The 14,190-nt window shown below is 39.6% G+C and overlaps 1 protein-coding gene across 1 annotated transcript in view; it reads left to right on the top strand.

The window, feature by feature from the left end:
- Nucleotides 1–14,190, top strand: part of LOC108791510 (signal transducer and activator of transcription 2-like) — a 65,981-nt gene that overhangs the window by 35,555 nt on the left and 16,236 nt on the right. Inside the window, exons 8-13 of the mRNA XM_018562019.1 lie at nucleotides 1,958–2,106; nucleotides 3,363–3,521; nucleotides 6,599–6,691; nucleotides 7,905–7,964; nucleotides 9,842–9,862; nucleotides 9,965–10,052. Of these exons, the coding sequence (XP_018417521.1) occupies nucleotides 1,958–2,106; nucleotides 3,363–3,521; nucleotides 6,599–6,691; nucleotides 7,905–7,964; nucleotides 9,842–9,862; nucleotides 9,965–10,052 (570 nt within the window). The remainder of the gene's footprint in view (nucleotides 1–1,957; nucleotides 2,107–3,362; nucleotides 3,522–6,598; nucleotides 6,692–7,904; nucleotides 7,965–9,841; nucleotides 9,863–9,964; nucleotides 10,053–14,190) is intronic.

Below are 14,190 nucleotides of genomic sequence, written 5' to 3'. Positions count from 1 at the left end.
AGTGTCCCCTTTGCAAAATGTCCCCTTTTTATATGTGCCTCGGCAAAGAGGGCACATTTCATTTGATTATGTGTAAAGTGATTTTTTTTGTCTCATTAAATAAAATATATATATGTTTCCCTTTACATTTTCTACATCGACTTGACGGCACTTAAAGTGTATGTAAACTTAAAATATACTCTTTTAATAAATTCCTTAGTCCATATAAACATTTATATAGCAGTGTTCTTATTACTTGTAAATGGTAATATAGGCTAAATACCCGGTGATCCTGCCAGTGTTCTTCCACATTGCCCTTCCTTTGTGATTTGCTAGTAGTCCTATCACTGGAGCCATTTTTTAAACTTTATTTTATTGTTTATCCGATTAACCGATTAATCGAACTTAATAATCGGCTAACTAATCGATTTTGAAAATAATCGTTAGCTGCAGCTCTAATTCTGACCACTCAGTCACTCCCCCTGCATTTCCCTGCCTGAAATGACCACAGCAGCTCCTGTCATGACTTACGCTGTCAAAATGTAAAGCATATGTAAACCCAAAAGCAAATTAATTAATATATTGCAGCCTACCAAACATTCAATATGGTGGCTGCATTAGTTTACATTAGATTTTTTTTCCTTTGTTCACCTGGAGATCAAGTCAGTAAGTCTGCAATGTTTCACCTTCCTTTAACAAACCAAGCTGTCCAGCAAAAGTGGCAGATAGAGGGTTGTGACACACCATTTAACACTGACAGAGGTGATTACGATGGTCAGTTTTTAATAATTTATGTAAAACTTTTATCCCAGTAGGAAAAAAAAACTGTTGCTGTAAAAGTAACAGTAAGGTGTTAGTTCAGCTGGAGTTCAGCATTCATTCTTATAAAGTCAAGTCCATCAAAATCTGCTCGTCCATCTAAAACTACCTTCTCTACAGGGTGATAATGCTGCTGTCCAGGGGTGGTTCAATTGCTCCTCCATAGAGTGGAGCCACACTTAGGCCTGGTTCACACCTGGGCGTTTTGTATTACATGATCTCCGATCTGTTCCCTGTGTCCTTCAATGAACGGGAGAGAAAATAGGATTTTGGTACTCACCGTAAAATCCTTTTCTCTCCGTTCATTGAAGGACACAGGGCCCACCCCTCTATGTGGGTGTGTACTCCTTTACTGCTTGTTACTAAACTGGAGACTTCTCAGTAGGTGGGGGGTTTGGCCACCGGCAGGGGCCGCCCCTAGGCTGTAATTTTGTGCCTAGCGTCCTTCTCCTGCAGGTGGCGATATTACCCTACAGTACATGATCTCCGATCTGTTCCCTGTGTCCTTCAATGAACTGAGAGAAAAGGATTTTACGGTGAGTACCAAAATCCTATTATTTCCTATGGGTATGGTTCACACCTGGGCGTATTACAGGCCGTATGAACGCGCTACAAAACGCCCTACGCCCAAAGAAGTACAGGAGCTTCTTTGGGGCATTTTTGTTGCGCGTTTCCATTGTTATACAGCCATGTAGACCTTGGAAACGCGCGTTTTTTACCGCGAATCGCGCCTATTCGATATAACAAATGCGCATATTCGATACGCCTAGGTGTGAACCCAGCCTAAAACAGGAAGTGTGTTACTGACCAGATAACCAAGTGAAAATAAAGGTAAAAAAGCCTTAACAAGAAAAACTGATCCAGCAACCACTTTTAAGGATTGATAAGCTGTAGTATATTACATTTTTGCTTTTCGGTTTAGTATACGCTTTAAGCTTGCCATACACTGCTTGAATTTCGGCCGAGTTTTGCTGATTCGACCAAAATTCGAGCTCTATGTGGCTCTGCTTGTACCACCCAACTCAACAAAAGATGATTATTCAATAAACCATAGTTTCATACACTTTATCGATACCTTAATAATAATGAAATGTCAATATTTCAGTTGTTTGATTTGGCAAGATATGTTTGTAACATCTGTTATTATTCTGCACTTAAGGATGTCCTGAGTCAGATAAGGGAGCTGCTCGGTCTGTGCGAGACCCTTCATGGTTTTCTGCTGGAAGAATTAAATGACTGGCTTCGGAGGCAAAAGTTAGCATGCATTGGAGCTGACGCAAACACCTGTCTCAAAAACCTGGAAGGCTGGTAAGCAGGGAGCGGTCTAGTATGTGTTGAGTCAATTAGTTTGATTCCTAATTTGTTATACATAAAGTTACATTTAAAATGCAGTAAAAAAGTTTATTTTCGGTAGAGTGGGGCCGGTTTTTATTGACGTCTCTTTGTTGGAAAGTTTCATACTCTCTTTCTGTCCTAGTGAAAAAGTGAATATTATTTGTTACTAATACACCAATCAGCCATTGTCACAATGATCTTAGAAGCTGCAAGCTTGTGACCTTGGCAGATCATGTCTTCGGCTATAAAAGACTCCTTCTATCATACATCCTCAGAACTTTGCGAGTGTGGGGGTAATCTGGTAGAATTCTAAAGGCACCCTGCTAGTGGATGGAATTAGTTTGAATAAATCATCAACAACAAAAACTTTGACAGTAGTTAGTGGTTTCAGATAATAGTTCTGCCTTAAATATATGATAACATTGTTAATATACCTTATACCTCTTGTTACACTATATGGCTAAATGCTTGTGTACACCTCACCGTCGTACTTATATGAACTTGTTAAACATCCCATTCTGAAACTTTGGCCATTATTATGGATTTGTGCTCCCCCATTTGCAGCCATATCAGCCTCCATTCTTCAGGTAAGAATTTCCATATGATTTTTAAGCCTGTCTGTATACACTTGTGCTTATTCAGCCTAAACAACATTTGTGAGGTCAGGAACTGTTGGATGAAAAAACCTGGCTCACAATTGGTGATCCAAATCATTCCAAAGTTATTCACTAGGGTTGAGGTCAGGGCTCCGTGTAGGCCACTTGAATTCCTCTATGCCAAACTAATCAAACCATGTCTTTATAGACCTGACTTTCTTCTTAGGGGCACATATATGCTGGGGAAAAAAATACCTTGTATGTACCTCCAATGTTTTTGGATGCTGTAGCATTAACAGTACCATTCATTGGAAACTATACTGTACATTCTGAACTCAATAATTTGGAGAGGTGTCCACATAGTCTTGGTCATATAGTGTGGGTGTGATGGTCAGGTGTCTACCTTTTGGCCATATTGTATACACTCACTACATATTATGTTCCTGTTGGCTAATAGAACCATGTCTTGTTTCAGTTGTTGATTGGAACTACAGCCACGAGGTAGCTTCATTATCATTTCAGTGGTACTGTCATTGCTTTATTTTGTAATATTTATGTCAGTTTACTTTTGAATTGAAAAAACATAAGAAAATATATTTTTTTTATTTTTGCATTTCACCTCTCATAACGTAGGATGACAAAGACAGCAGAAGTATTTTTCCATCTGAGACGTCTTTTACATCTTCTAAGTGAGCTTTCAAAACAGTTAACATATGAAAACGACCCTCTGAAGACTGAGCCACAAACCTTGCAATATAGGCTAAATGAAATGTTGCATAGTCTTCTACAGATGTAAGTATAATTATTGTGACTCTTTTTTCCTCTCTACTTTCCATTTATAAAAGGTTAGTTCACCTAAAAGTATTATATGGCAGGTATGAATGCTTGTGGGTGACACCATAGCCTTTGGGACTCCAGCAGTGAGATTTATATTAACAGAGGCCATACACTATATTAATTACACAATGACATATTAATTAACTTAAAAATAACTTTATTTGATGAGATGGATGCTCATGCCCTGCGGAATTCCGCCTTTCACTTATAATACATTTTTATTACATTTTCCTAACAAAGAAACAAAAGAAGCTGCCCACACAGGGGCCATGAGCAGGTTATAACACATCCAATAATGAAGGACTTAAATGTATAATGACCCATAAATGTACAAATCTAGTCAAAGGCGATTAGATCGTGAGATTGCGCAGCCTGGAAACCCAGGGATTGAGTCACGAGCCCATTATATATAAAGAAGCCCCCGAAGGGCCCATATTGCCAAAGAAGGAGGGTAAGAGCAAGAAAGGAAAGAGCAAAGGGGAAAGTAAAGCAAAGGGAGAGTAAAGGTAAAAGGATAGAGAAAAGGAAAGAAAGATAAGATAATCCAGGTTCTCCAAGATCCCTAACACACATTGAAGGAGCTTCAAAATGAGAGTCGTCAAGGATTGCAGAAACTAGAGGGATCCACAGTTGGAAGAGCGTATGAGATCCAGGGGTCCCAAACCTTAAGAAACCGAGCATGAGTATCGCGAAGGATATTCATCATCTTTTCGTTGATGAACATCGTATTCATGCAGAGCTTCACTGCAGGAAAAGGAACCCCGGGTGTCCTCCTCGCTCTTGCAATGGTCTGTTTCGCAGTCAAGAAAAGGTAGGTGACTAAGGTCTGTTGAGAGGGTGACAGCACAGATACTGTGTGGTGCAGTAGAGCCATGGAATTCCGCCTTTCCTTCCCAAAATAGCACAGATATAGAGATTATTGTATTGATTCATTTGAAGGCTGTGACTTGGCGGTGCCGTGGAGTTGCTGGTACTAGTAGCGGATGTAGCCTTGAGCAACCTGAGAAAAGTTCCCAGAACATGTAAAAAAAAATCTGCAAACCCTGAACATAGCGCAGGAAACCAATTGAAGTCTGTGAGAGCCAAATCTTGGATTATTTTTCTGGCCTTTTTTAAAGCTGATTTGCAAGCTTTTGTTAAAACATGGTATTTGTAGCTGAACACTGCCATAGAGGATATGTACCAATGCAAAACAAATCTAAAAAAAATACTGTTCAATGGGAACAGCTCTTTTAATAAGGCTTAATGATCAACATTTAAAAATGTACAATTCCTTTAAATAACATGCTTGGGAAATTAATTTCAGACCCTTATCCATGCATGCATTGCGTGCGTGTGTGCGGTCATCAAGCATGTACCCTTCCCCACTCCTGAACTATACGAGGCCACATGCCTTTAAAATGGCGAGGGTGCCTTTCTCAACCCACGCCCCTCCCCTGTTCCTAACTCCCTCCATAGACTTCCACATCCAGTGGGCTAGGAATATGGGGATGAGACCCTTGTCACTGTGCCCTCCCAGTGTTAAGGGCATGTGGCCTGTTATGGTTCAGTGGGGTTACAGGCTTGCTGCTTCTTCCTTTTCTCAAGGATACGGGTCTGGTATGGATTTTAGGGGAACGGGCGGGCATTGTCTTTTTTTTTTTATTGCCTGGTGTCCCCCTCTAAATCCATACCAGGCACTTATCTAAGTATAAAGCCCGTGTGGCCAGGAAAGGAGGGGGCACATTCTTCAAACATATACCAAGTCAATCAATCGTCCATCAATGTAGATCCATCGTTATTCACATAAAACAACACACTGACAACCTTCAACACAAACACGACAACCTGCACTGTCAGTACTCTGCCACTGGACTCTTCTTGCTAAATAACAGTTCCGCAGTCAGCTGCCAAATGTAAATAAGCCGGCTGGTGATGCTGCTTATGACCAGATTTGGTCAATGATGTCACCCAACTTACAGGCCGGTTGGTGTCCTGGGAAGTCATTAATTTAGTAGAAGAAGTTATATCGCCATTGGAGGTACGGGCGGGTGAACTAGCCAAATATATCAAATTATAATGAATGTGCTGCGCTTCATCTAGAACAATACAAGAACAAATCTCTATAATAAATATGTGCTTCAATAATACATGCAATAAAAAAAGTGTTCACAATGAATCTTCTTATAAATAATAGTCCTCTGGAAAGTTCAATCATATATTCCATGTTCAAATATACACAAATGTGGAATCACACGTATATAGTGCTCAAGATTTGTCCCAAGTGCACCACACTCTTTATCCTTCCACAGTGAAAGTTCTTTGTACAAAGTCCATACGTCAACTCCAATTATCACCCAGGTGCTCCAGGTCTAGAATCGCTTTAATGGGTCTCCAATCGATCTTATTCAAAGGCCATCTCTCCACAATCGTTGCACAGAAAATGACGTGAGCGTGTCATCACGACCATATCCAATAAAATATCATTTTTGTTTTCAGTCTCATTTGTCACAGGTCGACTAGAACTGAGGTGAGTGAAAAGCATTCACCTCATAGTTCTCCTTTAAGAACCACATGCATTCTTACTTGAATCTTGGTGTCCTTTGTGTATTTTTTCCAAATCCGTGCAGAAATCCAGGATAAAACAACTTCTGCACTTTACCTATGTGCAGGAGCTTCCTATAATAAAGACCAGTCACTGCCGCTCTCTCTCCTTGTGCAGAGTGACTTGTCTTGTATCCACCCCCTCCTATATTTCTGCCTGTGGTGGGTGGAGCTTGCTGAGTCCCTCCCACAGCTCTGCTTTCTGCGCAGACTATGTATAGCACAGTGATGATGTCACTGCTACTTTTATAAGGTGATAACCGTGCGTGCAAAGGAGTTTGATGAACACAAAGTGGATTTATATGCTTTGTGGTTATGAAGAATATATTTCCATGAATGTTTTTGTACCTGGACTTCAGCTATAGTAACTCTTAAGCAACCCCCCTCTCCCCCCCCCCAAATCCCTGGCTAGTATGACAGTTACAGTGTCTTTGCATTCTTCCTATCAGATCTTTTGTGGTGGATAGGCAGCCAATTATGCTGTACCCTTGCAGACGAGCATTGGTGTTAAAGACCAGCACACAGTTCTCCGTAAGAGCCAGGTGAGTCCAAGTTATGTTCGTTGGAGAGTGTACTCTCTGTTTTCTAAACAGCTTAAAATGTGCCGCAGAGCTTTTTATAAAGTCTACCTTTAAAGAAGAAGTCTCACAAAAAATTATCATTTTTTTATTTTATCCACCAAGGGACCATATGCATATAGTACTCTGTCCCATTCAGATCGGTGGCCCCATTTTGGAAACAAATGCCTCTTTATTTATGTTAATTCTGGCTATAACTCCACCACAGTCAGAAGCCTAAAATATGGGCATTCCTGCCGCCTCTCTTATCTGACTGTTTACTATAATGAATGAACAATCCGTGCTACAGGGCTTTGTGATAGAACTGCTGGCTGCTAGTATACATACAGGGCAGATTTATTTTAACAGCAACTTTCTAATGAGCCTCAAAACAGCATTTTTATTTTCTTTACGTTTCTTGTTGTAGTTTTCTGTAATGTACTTTTTGAATATTTTTTTTTAAGTATACATTTTTTGAATATTTAGCAGGTATTATATGGGAATTCCTTTTTTTTTTTTTTTAGCATGTAGTTTTTATTGATGTTTCAAAGGATACAATACACAATGTAAAAGAATAAAACTAATACAGGAGATGTCATATCGTAACAGTAAGGGTTTACACGCCCCCAAGCTTCTTCCAATCAGTAACAGGCCGGCCAGGCAGGTAGGGGGACAAATATACGGCAGTCCTCTCCAACATTAGTATGCATCTATATTAACAGTAATAGTGCAATCAAATAATGGGAATTCCTTTTTAATAGATAAATAAATCTCCCTTATGAAGGGATAAATGCTACCACGTGTTTGTATGCGAGATCTTAGAAGCTCTGTTTTGGTTTGGCTTCTGGTTACATTTAGTTACCGTTCTGAGCTGATACATAAAAAGTGGAGGTAGCTTTTATGTTTTTTATATAAATATGTGTATATATATATGTATATATAAAATCTATAATCTATATCTCTTATGGTGGATGTGCTCCCCTTTATTGTACTAAGTATTGTACCTGGAAGCTGTTTATGGTCCATGTTGCAGCACACAGAGAGATGAGATTTTAGAGACCACATCTGTAATGGTGGAATCCCTTATAGTAATAGTGGAAGAGTTGTAGAATATAGTAACTTTATTGTATAATAGTATTATTGTTTTGTTGAATATAAATGTGAATGGCTTCATGGGGTTTTTTTTTTCCCCTGTTAGACTTCTCGTGAATCTAAATGAACTCAAGCACAACGTAAAGGTTTCATACAAAATTGATAAGTATGTTTTAAATGTCTCAATGATGCAAGAATTTTTTATTTATTTGTCGTTCTTTTTAACCAAGACTTCTATCCTAGCTAATTAAACACTGGACTGAACGTTGCACTGTTTAAAAGATTGTTAGATGTATTAAAGCTGAAGTACAATCTGCATATAATTTGCATGTTTAATCTGCATATATTTTGCCTTCCCTGGCTCCTCCTTTTCCCCGATTAACATGCAAATTACATTTTCAATTAAAGCCCCTCCTTTTTTACATGCCTTATTTTAGATCCAGTGATGTCATCACTGGGTCTCTGTGCTTCCATAAACTAAGCAGGCTAATCATGGCTGGTGGAAGAGGTGCTGGCAGGGTGCTGTACATAGCTTCTTGAAAACATCACAGAACTATGTCTCAGCACTCCTCTCTTAGGCATCTGTTGCATAACTTCTCCCATCACAGTGTTTTCATGGGTGGATACCAACCTAGAGGAGTGGGAGGTCCTAAGTGCACTGCATTTGTATGCAGATCACCTTTGGTCACTCATTTGATGTTGTGCCTTCATGACTGAACAAATTGAAATCCAATGAATGAAAGGGGTGGGCCAAATTATCCTCAACTTGTACTTATTTTATATAGCCAGCGCCTAACTTCGAGTTAATTTCGCTTCCCACAACTTGGAACAATACCCGCCAACGTGCTACTTCTTCTTACAATGTTTGTATCTGTATTTATATCCTTATTGTGCATTTGTAATTTATTTATGGCCTCTTTTCTCTTGTCATGTTTGTTTTGTATGCCTCGCTGTTCCAAATAAATAAAACTTTGTGTGATGGAAAGGGGTGGGCCAAAGACAGTCAGACTCAGGAGAAAAGTGCTAGGTGATGCTGGGAAATAAGACAGGCTGTATCTGACTTTCTGCAGCTTCTAATGTGCAATGTCCAGTGAAAATAAAATTTCAGTACAGGAAAGGAGCATGTACAAATGTACAAGACCTAAGGAAAAGCTTCAGCTTTAGGTACCCACGCCTCTACACAAATGGAAGTATTTGATTTTGTGCTTACTGCTGTGTGATAGCTGCATTTTTTTTTGGCAAAATGTCTTTAAAAATGACAGCACCTTTTGTTTTTCTATGTGATTCCTGGAAAGGAGGTCAGTTGTATGTCTCATATCATCCCACTACACTCGATAAATATCTTCTTGTAGTCTGGTGAAAATTGTATTAAGTGAACCATGGATTTCTGATTTTATTTCTGGCAAAATGTAGTCTAGAGCACCAAAATACAGTTTGTAAGACTTTGGTATACCACACTGCAACACAATTTGTGCGAGTGGGCTGTATTTAAATGAATGAATTTTTATTGTAAAATGCAAGACAATGCTTTCCACGGGAACAAGGCTTTAAAGATAATTCAGTTGCCAAAATCCTATATAATAGTTTTGCAGTTCATAACTTTTATTAAAGGAGTGTGAGCCTTTTTTTTTCACTTAATTGGTATTACAACCACTGTGTGCTCAGAAGACTCAGAAGTGCTATTTATCATCAATCAAAAACAATGTTAGTTGCCTGGCTGTCAAATCAATCTTAGGCCCCGTTCACACATTTTTAAGATATGACTCCTGCGTTTAGTGTCAGTGGAGGCAGTATCTGTGTTATGATCTGTAATCCTATCCTGTGTGCCAAGTTAGCCCCTCCAATCTCAGGAGCATACAAAGAGAGGGCTTGACTTCCTACAGCTGGAGATCCACCTAACGCTCTATTATCCACAAAACAAAAATAAGTATTTCGTGGATTTTGTAATTCATATTTACATACACCAGTATACATCATCTATCTGCTTTTGTTTATGTGCCTGGTTTCCAGCATTTGTATTTACAATGTCTTTTTTCCCCACAGGAATCCACCTAATATTAAAGGGTAAGACCATCACTTTGTGGCACTTTAGTTCTGTTTCTCAAAACTAGATCTGGTAATTTTACTTGCAGGCTGCAGTTGACAAGTGTCTCTCTTTCTCCAAAGATTTCGTAAATTTAATTTGCTCGGACCAGTAGAGAAGTCTTTAGAAGATGTACAACGAGAAGGGTTATTGGTAGACTACAAACATTTGGTACGTTCTCTTTTCTTTAATGTAAAGCATTTACCTCGTAAAAAAGTTGCAAAAAACTTGTGTTCTTTGCTGTCCTATGGTAGCATATGCATGGGATTGGTTTATCTCCTTTCCTTTTTAGGACTAAACAGATCATAGCAACAAATGGTATAAACCCTATTTTTTAAACATCTTATATTATAAGATGGCCTCCCCGTCACACCACAAGTCATAGTTCCTTTATGGAGTATGGACCAAGGAAAGCTTAGTTACTGTGTTCTGCCGATCTGCTATGTGATTTTATTGCAGAGTTGGTTTGCCAATCACATGTACTTTCTATGCTATACTTCTGTGGGAATGCTTTGCAGATTTGACAATATGCTTTAGCACATTAGGGAAGTCAGAAATTGAAAAAGATTTGGGGGTCATAGTAGGCCACAGATTGAATAACAGTATGCAATGCCAGGCTGCAGCAAACAAAGCTGGCAGGGTACTGTAATGCATTAAAAAGGGAATGTACTGTAGAGACAAATAAATAATTTTGCCACTTTTATAGATCAATGGTTCGGCCTCATCTGGAGTATGCGGTTCAATTTTGGTCACCAATCCACAGCAAGGATGTTCTTGTGCTAGAGGGAGTCCAGAGAAGGGCCACAAAACAAATTAAGGGGCTGGAGGACCTAAGCTATGAGACGTGGTTGTTAAATTTTAATTTGTTCACGCTGGACATGATTTTGATGTACAAAATGTTTAGTGGAGATGGCAACATCAGCAATAAACTTTTTACTGTAAACTCCCTAACAAGGACTAGAGGCCACCACCGAAAATCGGTAGAGAAAAGATTTATCCACAAAGGGCGTAGGGGCTTCTTTTCAGTCAGAGTGGTTACATTTTGGAACTCTCTGCCACAAGCAGTGGTATCAGCAGAGAATATTAATTCATTCAATAATCAATTGGATGCCATCCTCAGAGACCGTAACATACAGGGGTACAGGTACTCTTAAAAACTAAGACCACACAGTGACTCATATACACACATGCACGCTCAACACACAAACAGACACACAAAGGTTGAACTTGATGGACCCGTGTCTTTATCCAACCTCAAATACTATGTAACTATTTTTCATGCCCCTCCACCCTTCCAAAGTGAAAGGACTTTTCTTGGCCACGCAAACCATCAGTTCCAAAAAAGCTGGTGAAGTCTATTTTAGGCTATGAACAGTTGGTCATAAGACTTTGGTGGCAGCAATGGCATGACGAATCTTGGTTATGCTATGTGTGTAAAACCTCTGCTAACACTATGACCACTGTTATAGCTCTGTATATTGCACTTTGTCTAACTTCCACTTAGTGTAGTGTTTAAGCTACACCTGTCATGAGAGAAATATGTGGGCTACATTACTGAGCTCCTTTTGAAATTGCTAGTTGCCTGACTTTAATACTTTGAGGACCCTGAAAAAGTATGCAGTGGATGACTGTTAAGAGATCAAAAGTTCCTTGTCTCTGTACTTGTTCTGGGTTAGTGACCCAAAAAAGTAATCATATCAAAGCAGCTGCATAACTGACATGACATTAGTATTTTCAGAAAGTGATATCAGCAACAGCGGCCTGCACACTGTGTTTCCATCATGGCGTGCTTCCTTTACTTACCTGGTGCAGTGTTTTTCGTCCAGATCTCTGTTACTTACTGGGTTGAGCTGTTTATGTTTCCGGATTTAACTGGCATGGAAATCATTACTACTTTTAATAGCTACCTATTTGGGATGCAAGTTTACACAATCAGATCTTTGTTATTTACATCTGTTGTGCTGCCTATGTTACTTGTTTTGCTGTTACACAATTTACTGTGATGCTATCTGTGTGGTTTCATTGCTACCTAGCCAGGGGCCTTTCTCTTGTACCGCTCCTTCAGTGCATTCCTGCATGTGAAGCTTTAGGGGGCGTAGTGCTCCAGTTTAAATAAACATATTTATGGTACATGTCTGTTTAACTGAAGCTGAAACAGTGGAAAAAAGGAAATTAAACCACAACAGTTGTAGAATTTTTGTGAGCAACCAATTCCAGATTTTCACTTTCATAATATGTAACAGACATACTGTATGTGCCATCGAACAGTTCTCAAATCCAGCAGTTCCTCTTGAACTGTCTTTTAGCCATTTACTTTAATATGTTGATAATAAAACCTTTGAAGACTATACATCATCATTCTAGGAGGAAAGTTTTTTTCCCATTGAGGAGTACAGCTCCTGACAGCCTTCTAGTCCCTTTTCCCCTGATTATGGTGACTACCTTATCAGGGTCACATCCTTCAGATTATAATATGACAGTAGACTAAGGACAGTTTTCTTTTTGCTCAGGCAGATTTATGTGATCTAATGAATGATCTATAACAGAGCAGAGAGTTTTGATAGTCATGATTTAAAGCTGATCTCTGGGCAGTGTGTGTAGGCAATCAGATGTTAATGCACATTTTGACCCATCTTCTGCTCTAAACAGAAATGTTCTGGTCTCACAGTGATGGGTTATTTTTGGGGGAAACATAATGATTACATAGGCATGTTTAACCTGTCCAATTACTTGTGACCCCAGGCCTGCTGTTCATGACTTTTGGGCTTTTGAGGATTGGACCCATAAATATTAGGGCAATAGAGTTTGTGTGGTTCACAGATTTATTGCAGCAGCTGTTCACCAGGACGGATGTGTGGCCTGAATCTACTAATTTGTATATCTAATGTAATAATGGAGATGTGGACCGTGTAAATAATATACAAATGACTAAGGTAAAGGAATGCAATAACTCAGGTTGTGTGCTCACTGCTTTCCCGAAAAGTGAGCTTCCCCGGGCCTAAAATGTGCTGCAGCTAACAGTACTGCAGAAGTGCAGGCAGCTTGTCATGTCTACATATACTTACTGCTGCATCCTAGGCCCAAACTGCACACAGGGTTATGACTTCTGGACAAGTTAATGGACCCATTCCACTGGTGCTAAGCTCTGTTCATGTCATTCAACTATCAAATCTCAGAGCCTGAGCCTAGACTCCATATAATGAGATTGGTGCCAAATTATTCACTTTAAGGTCACTACAAAGGACAAGGAGGCGTCTGGAGGAAAAGAGATTTAACCTTTGCATACGCAAAGGATTCTTCACAGTAAGGCCTTGTTCACACCAAGCGCGGAGCAGATCCAGACCAGAGCAGGTGCAGACCGGATCAAAACTGCGTCCAATGTATTCCTATGGTATTTTGACCTCCAGTTCACATCGCAGCGTGCAGATCCAGAGCAGGTGAAAAAACTGCGGCAAGCCCTATTTTATCTGCTCTGGAACTCATCAAAAACGCATCAAAAACGCATGCAAGTGCCTGAAAGCCCATGTTAAACTTTTTTAAAAAAAAACATAATTTTTTTTTTACCAAAACCGGCCCGGAACGCATCAAAAACGCGGCACAACCCACTGCACTGCGTGTGCAGAAACCTGACCGGATCTGCTCTGCATTTGGTGTGAACAAGGCCTTAGAGCTGTGAAAATGTGGAATACACTCCCCCAGGAGCTAGTTCTAGCTAGCTCCATTACTGTTTAAAAAAAAATCTGGATGTATTCCTAAACGCACAGAAGATTACTAGATATTAACTTCTTCAAAGTAAAATAAACACCAGAGATTGTTAATCCAGGCAATATCCGATTGCCTTATGGTGTCAGGAAGGAATTTTTTTACCCCTGTTAGAGCAAATTTACCAGTGCTTTTATAGGGTTTTTTTTGTATTTTTCTGGATCAACTATGGGTGACTGGGCATATGGGCATAGCATTCTGTTTTAGGTTTTTCTTCTTTTTTTACTTTTTTTATAGGTTAAACTTGATAGACTTTTGTGTCTTTTTTTTCAACCTGACTAATTATGCAGGTTGCCAAGCACTGGGATCATTACTCACCTCTGCATTTACCAAGATTTGTGTTGCGTCATGCTGGGCTCAAGGTTGCATACAAGATGAGTTCCATGCCACCCTGTTGACTAATGCAGACATCTCTGTCAGCCAGCGCAGTTATAGAGGGTTCCTAATGGAGGGGTTTGAGCACAGGTTCTGGATACTTTGCTGTTACATCCAATATCTGTGGAGAGCACATTGTTGTTCGCTTTAAGCACTTTTAAGGCCTTACCAA

This window comes from Nanorana parkeri, unplaced genomic scaffold (genome assembly GCF_000935625.1).
Source record: "Nanorana parkeri isolate BGI_ZX_2015 unplaced genomic scaffold, ASM93562v1 scaffold556, whole genome shotgun sequence".
Classification (NCBI taxonomy): domain Eukaryota; kingdom Metazoa; phylum Chordata; class Amphibia; order Anura; family Dicroglossidae; genus Nanorana; species Nanorana parkeri.
Note: the sequence above shows the minus strand (reverse complement) of the source record. Positions and strands in the feature narration are given on the sequence as shown.